The sequence below is a fragment of the Capricornis sumatraensis genome, chromosome 1, assembly GCF_032405125.1.
Source record: "Capricornis sumatraensis isolate serow.1 chromosome 1, serow.2, whole genome shotgun sequence".
Lineage (NCBI taxonomy): Eukaryota > Metazoa > Chordata > Mammalia > Artiodactyla > Bovidae > Capricornis > Capricornis sumatraensis.
In genome coordinates this window covers 60020225-60030243 of record NC_091069.1, presented here as the reverse complement: position 1 = coordinate 60030243, position 10019 = coordinate 60020225, and the positions used below count along the sequence as shown (strand labels likewise).

The following is a 10019-nucleotide window of genomic DNA, read 5'->3' as shown; positions in this document are numbered from 1 at the left end:
GGTCGCAAAGAGTCGGGCACGACTGAGCGACTTCACTCACTCACTCCCTATCTAACTAGGAACGCCTTACCTTTCTGGTTTCTGTACTCCAATCCCTAGGACATAACACTGGCTTAAGATGTGTTTGTTGAATAAATGAATAGAGAAACACTTGGCTGCTGTTACCACCAGCCCTTACTCCCTATAATACTTTAGCTGATCCTGTTTTTCAGAGGAAACTTGTGTACCATATATACTTTTGTTGAATAACAGAAGAGAAAGGGAAGCGTGTTCAAGCTGGTCTTTGCTGACCAGTGATGTTCCTAAGCGCTTTGCATTCCATGATGAAGAGTGGGTTTCTAATTCCCCAAGGGGAACACTCATGACTCCATTCATCTTTACTCTTCTGCATCAGATCTGAGACAAGTCAATGACCATGTGGAAAAAACATTTGTTTTCAGTGAAATTTATTTCAGAATCATTGAACAATCTGATAATTCTTCCCTATTCATAAATAATTCTGTTTAAATAATCTGAGCTTGTATGCTTTCAGGCTTGGTGAAAGGACTTGACAGAAGGATGGCACACTAACCCAAAGGAAATTGGTTCCATAGTTATTGAAGGCTAGGATTTTTCACAGATGTGGCTGCTTCTTGGCTCCCTAGAACTAAATTAAATAGACTAACCCATCAATAAATAAATAAATAGTTAAGCAATTGCTCATCAGAAGCTGGGTGCAAAGGACAGGGGATTTCTTCTAGTGTACCATGGTCTTTGCCAGGCTGGCTTTGAGTGAGTAGAAGTGAGAGAGGGGTGGCTCAGTGGCTGGGGTCCGAGGATAGGCACTGGGAGGAGGGGATTGTTCCTCCCGGCTGGTGGGGAGATCTCTAAGCACTAATGCAGGGGAGGCAGTTGGGCATGGATCACACAACAGTGAAGTTCAGGCTGCGGCTGTGTTCTTCCCTTCCCTTCTGCCAGTCCTCGGGGTTATTCAGCCCACGTGGACTCCCTGGGTATGGCTTTCTTTAGGGAGAGAGGGTTTCCATTCTGAAGTCAGTTATATCCTGGCCACCTCTAAAATGTCCCAGGAAGACGGGCTTTTCTTCAATTTGAGAAGTGCTGATGTACCAGTTAGGGTACAGGACAGACTCAAATTCAACTGTGTTCTTGATTTCTGTCTTGTAGAAGACGAATCGCTTTTCCATATTCCTCTTGGGGTAGACTTTGGGGTCTACTTCCTGCAGCAAAACAGAAATTAACATCTTTAAGAAGGAAAGGGAAAAGACATTCTACCCTGGTCAGGACAAAGTTGTTCTCTGGGTCGTTTAAAAATGGATTAGCAGGGCTCAGGTCTAGGAGCCAGACTCCTGAGTTGTCTTTGTGACCCTGGCCTTCTGTGTGGTGACAGAAGACACACTTATCCTTCTCTGAAACTTCGCATCAAATGCTAGGGTGTATAATATAGGTGGAAATGTTTTCAAAAGTGAAAATTAGGTGAAAGCTTCTAGGTGTAGCTAGTTTCCAGGGACTTATCCTGTGTTTTTCCTCATGGCTCTGGCTAGAATGACTTCAAGTTGGACATGAAATTTTTGCTGGGAAAACTGGAGGGAGGAGGAGGTGTGATTTTGGGAGTGCAGTGGAGATGGCAGTGACTGGTCCCTTGAACTGATTAAGTCCCCAAAATGTCATCTATCAAATGATGGTTGTTGTATAGTCACTCAAAAGTGTCCAACTCTTATGCGATCCCATGGACTATAACCCACCAGGCACCTCTGTCCATAGCATTTCCAGGCAAGAATACAGGAGTGAGTTGCCATTTCCTACTCCAGGGGTTCTTCCCAACCCAGAGGTCTAATTGGAATCTCTTGCATTGGCAGGCAAGAGCCACTATGGAAATCCCATCAAACTGAGGAATTCTAACAATGTATAATCTGTTGGGTGCCAAGACAGAAGAAATTCTGCAGAATAATTTATTTTTTGTGTGATGGGAGTAAAAGCTACATGCATTTGACACTTACATTAAATTAATTTCCATTTATGCAAAATTATCATTTAGGTCTACTCCCAGAGGTTCTGGGGAAGGGGGAAAGTTAGTTGTCTTTGAAGTAAGTGATGGCTAGGGATGCCCCAGAAGAGCCTGAGAAGGACCTTCAGCCCCTGGTATTCACTCACCTCCAGCTGCAGGGTCGGTGTATCACCTTTTTTCACACAAGACAGGTACAGATTCTTGTCCTTGATACCCAAGGCCACAGGAATCTTGTTGTCTCTTTCCTCTCCTTGTACGAAGCTCATGCAGAACACCACTAGGTAGAGGAGAGGGGTCTTGCGTCAGGGATATGGCACTGCAGGGTCAGCCCAATCCCTGAACCCCAAGCCCAAGACTCATACAGTATAGCATCCTCTGTGGGAACTGACACTGAGGTTCCTATGGCAACCCACACTGAGGTTCCTACAGCCTAACAGATAGGGTAATCCCACAGATCATAGCAGCTTCAGTTTCTTGAAACAGGTTTTCCCCTCAAATGGTCTGGGGGCTTCTCAAAAACTCATCCTAGTGGCAATGAAAAATCAGGGGGTCTAATTTTTAAAAATAGGAGAAAGCTCTCATGTCCCTGACTGGTCCACAAGAACAGAACAGTATGATCAACGTGAAAATTGAGAAAAGAGATAAAGCTGGGCTCCTGAAAGACACTGGGCATGGATCTGTTTCAGGACTGTAAACAGGAAAGTGGGAAGAACCTGGGAAAGGAGAAGCTTAGCTCGGAAAAGTGGTTCCAGAGAAAAGACATACAGTTTTAGTCTTCTTTAGTTATAGCTGTCTCACTTAGAGGCCCAAAGGTCACGCTCACAACACTGTTCTAAAGAAACAGGATTGTCTTGGCTTGGTTGATCCGGGATGCTTTCCCTCAGGGATGCTTCTCTTCAAGGTCAGCACCCTTTGAAGAGAACAGTCTGGCTGTTCCTTTCAGCTGCCCCCTTGGTTACACCCCTGCATACAGGGTTCAGCCACAGTGGCAAAGTGCCAGACAGATTCCTTCAACCCGTGAGCCACCCCTGGACTTGAAACAATGCCAGTGACATGCGCTTCCCTGGTGGCTCAATGGTAAAGAATCTGCCTGCCAATGCAGGAGACATGGGCTCAATCTCTGGCCCGGGGAGATCCCACATGCCGCAGAGCAACCAAGCCCTCCCGTACTCTAGAGCCCATGAGCCATCTGCTGAAGCCCCCTCACCCTAGAGCCCATGCTCCACAGCAAGAGAAGTCACTGCAATGAGAATCCCATGCACCACAGCTAGAGAGTAGCCCCAGCTCACCACAAGTAGAGAAAAACCCTCACAGCAACAAAGAACCACACAGCCAAAAATAAAGAAAAGTTAAAAAAGAAAAAGAAAAAAGTTGCCAGTGACAGTAGAGAGATATAAGTTCCTGCTTGTCAGTTAGGTTTCCCTTTAAGGAACCATCTGGTTTTGGATGGGAAAGATGTTAGGGGTGTGGAAGGGCAGGGTTGGGAATGAGGAGGGACAAATTATCTCCTCACCATTCTAGTTTAAACCCCAACAACCGGAAGAAAGAACCCACAGGCAGTTAGGTCATGTCCATCAAATGACCTCTTTCTAACAGGAGCATTGCCATTAAATGACTTGGCTGGGCAGTGGTCCTGGGCTTGCTGAAGTAGTCTAATTTCTCAGAGTCACCTTTGTTGCTGAAAAATGAACGTACTAAGGGACTCAATGTGGTCTCATCACTAGAATCCAAACAGAACGTTTGCATGTCCTTCTTTATTGTTGTTATTTAGTTGCTAAATCGTATCTGACTCTTTGCAACCATTTGACTATTGCTCTCTAGGTCATGGAATTTCCCAGGCAAGAATACTGGAGTGGGTTTCCATTTCCTTCTCCAGAGGATCTTCCTGATCCAGGGATTGAACCTGTGTCTCCTGCATTGACAGGCAGATTCTTTGCCATTGAGCCATCTGGGAAGCCCCAGCATGTTCTTTATTATATGCAATTTCACTGCCATGGATCATTTTCCTTAATGGTCTGCTCTGTCAAAAATGTAGAGAATTAGTAAGCAATGAGGAGGCCAAGAAAAGAGACAAAGTCCCCAGGTACCTTCTCGGCTCATTTCCTGTGAGAGGAGGTGGAGAGCCTTCAGCACACATGGGCTATCCAACACCAGGGATTTTTGCTCTCTGTCCTGGAGTTTGCATTTTACTGACTGCACGGCTGCGTCACACAGAAGCTCATCGGAGGATGTTTCGAAGATGACAGGCTCTGAAACGTGGAACACAAACCTTGTTTAGGGAGATGCCCAGGTGATGATGGGAGGCAGAATTTGTTTCCTTGGAGGACATCTGAACATGCCTAGCTGATGCTTGATTACATCAGTGGAGAAGAAGTTGGGGTGGGTCAGAACACTGAGCCTGGCACCCTAAGATGTAAGTTCAAACTTCAGCTCTATTACTTGCTGTGGATGAGCCATGGAATCCCTTATGTAAAATGGTGGTGGCAACAGATGTGGCCCAACAAGGACATTCTGAGATTCACAGGATGTAATGTAAATGAAAGCATACAGAGTGGTTGGCTGCTTTGCAAATATGAGTAGTTACCAAGGGCTTATTTTAAGAATAGTTTCAACAACTAAAAAGGAGACTTAAACCATCACCAAGTTGGATTTTATACAGTAGTGTATTGAAATGTAACATTTTGGGTACCATTTTATGCAGGTCTGTAAATTCTGGAAAAGCTTCCATAATTTTAAAATGCATAGCATGATTAGTCAGTTACATCATTATTTCATTAAGGAAGAATTCCTTAAAAAATCTTTTAAGGGAGCAAATCAATCTGATGGAAGACAAAATGAAAAAAAGACGAGTTTCAACTGAAGAGATGATTAACTGGGTTTCTAGGTGTCTCTGTTTTCCTCTCATTACTGGGCCCTCTACTTTTAAAGGGTTTCAGCCTCAGGCAGGGAGGCGGGGGTGTTATGACTGTTGGGTTATGGCCTCTGAGAAGGAAATGACCAGCGATCTCATGTCTGCCCTCAGCTCTCATTAGGTACCTTCTTCGAAGATGAATGAAAGGATGCTCCTCAGGTCATCATCACGGAAGACATGTTCGTAGGCACGGCTCCTCAGCTTCTCCATGGCCACGATGACCGACACCACCTGCCTGAAGCTTTTGTTGTAGAGCTGGTGAGAAATCTGCAGCTGGATGTTTCCATCTCCCATGGAGCCGAGGTCCAGGTGTTGGGTGCAGCTCTGTGAAGGGACCAAAGAAGTCAGTGTGGGAAGGTGGTTGGGCCAGACGGCTCCCGTTTTGACACGAGAGAGGAGGAGAAAGGAGATTCATGCATGCTCAGCCACTCAATCATGTCTGACACTCAGAGACCCCATGGCCTATAGCCAGGCTCCTCTATCCATGGGATTCTGCAGGCAAGAATACTAAAGTGGGCTGCCATTTTCTCCTCCAGGGAGTCTTCTGGACCCAAGGATCAAACCCGCTGGATCTCCTGCATTGGTGGGCAGATTCTTTACCACTGAGCCACCTGGGAAGCCCAAGGAAGAGATAACAGAGCTTCTAAAGATAAATTTTCATCTCTCCGCAACCCAGAGAGGTTAAGTGGTTTATCCAAAAACATAGCGGCCAGTGAGAGGCAGACCCTAAGCCATAATGTAAGCTTTCTAATGCAGTATACAACATTCTTCTAGAATAAATCCATTCTTACCTTATCTTTTCTTATACACACTCCACCTAACCATAAACTTATACCTTCTTACACTATTTATCTTTTTGGAAGCGTAATGCACCAATGTTATGTATTTCATTTTTCATGGCCATGATGATTAGATTTTCAATATGCCTCTGCCCAATCAACAATGTTCTCTACAATCGTTTTCTCAAATGCTTCCTCATAAGCATCCTGCAAAAAAGTGGTGACTATTATGAAATAGTTCCTCAGTTCAGAGAAACTGTTTAACTAACTGCATTAAACCTTAACTGAAGTTGCTTGCAAGACCTCATAATGGTTTAAAAGTTTGAAGGACAGCTCAAGAGACCCGTAACAACACAGAGGAAAGCTGAGTGGGAGGGGCATTCTGTCCAGAGTAGAGGCCCCATGAGAGAGAGCCAGAATACTGCAAGAGGCTGTGGGAGGGAGGGCTGGACAGAGAAACTGGGCTCCATCTAGGGCTGGAGAAAAGCAGCTATGCTGGTTTTAAAATCTTTAAAGAAGGGAACTTTCAGCAAGACAGGAATGCTTGATAAGGCTGGAGGAGGTTGTCACAAACTAAAAACATCAGAGAGAACAGCTTCCTGCTAATTGGTACAACTGCGCCAGCTAGCTCGGCTGATGGCTAGACTACCTGAGAAAGTTATTAGATTACAGAAGTTATTACACTTAAAGAAGAGGAGGGACAGCTGGAGGGTCAACAATGCTCTCTGGGTCACAAAGCGTCAGACACTACTGAGTGAGTGAGCACACACGTACAAAGAAACAATCCTCTGCTAGATAAACTTAGCTCCTGCTGGTAATATCTCAGAGCGAAGGATTGCAGGATGCTAGGGTCTCGGACATCATCCTGCTTATGACCCTTATTATCCAGACGAGGATCAAAGGGGTAAAATGACTTGCTCAAGATCCAACGGCAAGTGAATAATTTTCTCGTAACTCCCAAACTCAACTTTTTGTTTACATCATGACTTGTTGTCTTTAAGCTCCACTTCAGCAAGCAAAAAACAATCCCACCCTTAAAGGAGGCGGACATATTCATTCTCAAGGTCATCTTCTCTGGGTCAGGTTCAGGTCAAGTGATTAATGTAGCTTCATCACTTTTAGAGCTGAACACCTCTCCTAAAAGAAGAATTAAATTTGCTTGGAAGCCTGAACTGTCTTCCTAACACGAGACAGCAAGCACTATCTCTACTTAAATTCCCTTTTTAAAAGCCTCTGCAAGCATGGCCAGCATCACCAAGCCTCAGCGAAACACTGGTGGCGTGGGAGTTGCGGAGTGGCCAGCTTCCATTTGTCTCACTGGAAGAGGAGAAAGTCATTCCATCACAAAATTCCATAGGAACAAGCCAGCCCAGAACACTTCCCTGAGTCTTTCCTCTGTCAGAGCCCCTCAACATGTTGGGATCAAAGCCCATAGACTCACCTTCATCTGTTTGGGGCCATCAGCCTCAAATAACAGCTCATTCTCATCACTGTAATAAAAACAGAAAAATTGCTCAATTACATCTCCTGGACAAGATTAGCTTTTCTTCCTCATTGATAATCTTCACCATCAATGCGTGTGTGCTAAGTTGCTTCAGTCGTGTCCATCTCTTTGCAATCCTGTAGCCCACCAGGCTCCTCTGTCCATGGGATTCTCCAGGCAAGAATACTGGAGTATTGCCATGCCCTCGTCCAGGGCGTCTTCTGGACCCAAGGATCGAACCCATGTCTGCTGCGCCTCCTGTGTCTCCTGCATTGCAGGCAGATTCTTTACCCACTGAGCCACCTGGGAGGCTGGGCAATAGGAAACTGCAAACAACGTGTTCCTTAGGGCTGCCTGAAGCAGGTAGTTGCCATGGTAGTATACATGGGACAGCACGGGAAGAAGGCAGGTACCCGTTGCTGTCTGAGCTCTCTGTTTTATCCTGAGACCTAACTTCCAGCCTGGTGAAAATCTGAGCTTTCCTCCTCAGTTAAGCCAAATCGGCCAAGGGATCCCCTGGATTGTCCACTTGGAATCTTTCTTTCCTGCTTCCATCTGAGGAAGCCCCTGAAGCAGCATCTGGGTGGCCTAGGGGTGCCATGGCTGGGCTTGCAGTGGGACATCAGTCCTTAAACCAGGTTGACTTGGAACCCTGCTTGCCACTGTAAGAGGCAGTTTGGGAGATGAATCTGGTCTCTAAGCACATATAAAAATCCATTCTTGAGAGGAAAGCCCTGCTAACACAATTGGTGTCAATTTTCCCACTGACCTGTAGTAAGCCATCACTTCATTAATGGGTTCAGGTACGGTTGCCATGGCTGTTTCAGAAACCTGTGCAAAGAGGAGAAAAATGAGTGACCATTTGCCATGCCAGTCCCCATGAGGGCTGCCTTCTTCACATGTGAATTGCCCTCAGCATCTTGTACCTGGCAGGCAAGCAAAGAAGCCATTTTCAAATAAACGAGTGAATGCATGAAAGTCATCCTTTGGGTTCAGAGTAAGTGAAAGTCACTCAGCTGTGTCTGACTCTTCGCAATTCTCAAGGCCAGAATACTGGAGTGGATAGTCTTTCCCTTCTCCAGGGGATCTTCCCAACCCAGGGATAGAACCCAGGTCTCCTACATTGCAGGCGGATTCTTTACAAGCTGAGCCACAGGGGTCCAGAGTAAAGCATTTGCTAAACCAAGCCCAAACCAGGAGCGGATCTCTTAGGTGATCGGGGGTAGAGGTAGGATCCCGAGCTCTCAGATGTAAGCTGCTAGACAAGTGATATTAATTCCCCTATTATTTTGCAAGTTATGGTATTATAACACAGCTGGCAGTTTAGCAGAAAGCCCAGCTGTCAGGCAGAGAAGGAAGAGAAGAGGGAGGAAGACAGAAAAAGAGAGAGAGACTCCCTTAAGACCTAGTCAGAAGGAAGAATTAAAGTGGTACCTGGGCAATGAAGGTTGGCTGGAGAGAATAGGATCCCTGGGTGGCTTGCTGTGCCTCCAAGCGGGTATACTGTCTGCTGGTTTCTCCCACTTATTTTATGGCCTTCAAAAGCAGAAGTGGAGAGCTGAGAGATTTCCCCTTTGGTTAACTGATTTCACAACCAAGTTAAAAAAAAAAAGGATTGATGGTAACTTTTGGGAGAGAAATAATTCTCCAGTCCTTGGGAGGGCAAGTGATAGCAAACTGTGACACATTCTTGCAAATGTGTCATTATGCAAATATATGTTGGTTTTTCTGACAACTATTGTGCAGATGGTGTCAAACCAAAATAGTGGGTTTTCCTAGGTAAGAAGGATGTTTTAATTTTGGATCTCTGGGAACAAATTGGAGGATGCACAGAGGCACACACACAGAAATGCTCCCTCGCTCACTCCTTGCACATAAGTTTAGGAAACTTCTCACTTGGAGATAAATAAGTGAGCATAGGAAAGTGACAGTAACCCTGCGAATTCCGAACCCATCATGCTGTTTTCTGCCTTGGAGGCTCTGGGTCAATTACTGAAGCCTCTGGGGAGACATTTGATCTTGCTAGGATGAGGCAGGGAAAACACAGGGATGCAGGCTTCAGATGGAGCTGGGGGAACCTTGGAGACAAGCTCATCCAACCCATTCAGACCAGGTGCTGGTATCCTAGCCGATTGCATATGGAATCGACATTAATATTTGATGGACAGTGAAATGAACCTGGATTTAGAACCTGTTTGAAAAGATTGTGAATAAGTTTCATAATCATATTCCCTTTTTAAAATGCAGAGATGTTGGGGTCTTTTCTGGAGGTCCAGTGATTAAGACTCTGAGTTTCCACTGCAACGGAGTTAGGTTCAATCCTTTGTTGGGGAACTAAGATCCCACATGCCTCATGGTGGGGCTACAAAAAAACTGCAGAGATGGTTTATGCCTAACAGAATTTTTTTTTCCTGTTAAGTCTGAAAAGCAAAACATTTCAAAATAAGAATATTCAGCTGAGACTATATCTGTTGGTAGCTCCAAGAGTTGTTAGACATTAGACCTTTTTTTCCTCTAGTTTTATTGCAATGCAATTTACATTAATGCTGTATAAGTTTAAGGCGTTCAACAGGGGCTTCCTCAATGGCTCAGAGGTAAAGCATCCACCTGCAATTCAGGAGGTGCAGGCAATGTAGTTTCAATCCCTGGATTGGGAAGATACCCTGGAGAAGGAAATGGCAACTCATTCTAGTATTCTTGCCTGGAAAATTCCATGGACAGAAGAGCCTGGTAGGATACAGTCCATGGGGTCACAAAGAGTCAGACTTGATTGAGCGACTAAGTACAGCACAAGGTATACAAGTTGATGATTTTATATATATGTGTGTGAGTATATATATA

General features: G+C 45.1%; 1 protein-coding gene across 1 annotated transcript; it reads right to left on the bottom strand.

Moving 5' to 3' along the window:
• Nucleotides 1–497: 497 nt before the first annotated feature.
• Nucleotides 498–8654, bottom strand: IL1B (interleukin 1 beta). Its single transcript, XM_068974386.1, has 7 exons — nt 8613–8654; nt 7948–8009; nt 7137–7185; nt 5042–5240; nt 4093–4254; nt 2152–2282; nt 498–1217 (listed from the first exon to the last, which is right to left on the bottom strand). The coding sequence occupies exons 2-7, from the start codon at nt 7992–7994 to the stop codon at nt 1005–1007; spliced, it is 801 nt and encodes a 266-aa protein (XP_068830487.1). The 5' UTR covers nt 7995–8009; nt 8613–8654; the 3' UTR covers nt 498–1004.
• Between the last annotated feature and the right edge of the window lie 1365 nt (nt 8655–10019).

What these genes read in the sequence shown, in the direction of transcription:
- IL1B (XM_068974386.1), bottom strand. Translation starts at nt 7,994, where the DNA reads ATGGCAACCGTACCTGAACCCATTAATGAAGTGATGGCTTACTACAG. An exon ending in GAAGTGATGGCTTACTACAG is followed by an intron (nt 7,186 to 7,947) that starts GTCAGTGGGAAA and finishes TTTTTATTACAG; the next exon opens with TGATGAGAATGAGCTGTTAT. An exon ending in TTCATTCATCTTCGAAGAAG is followed by an intron (nt 4,255 to 5,041) that starts GTACCTAATGAG and finishes TCCACGTTTCAG; the next exon opens with AGCCTGTCATCTTCGAAACA.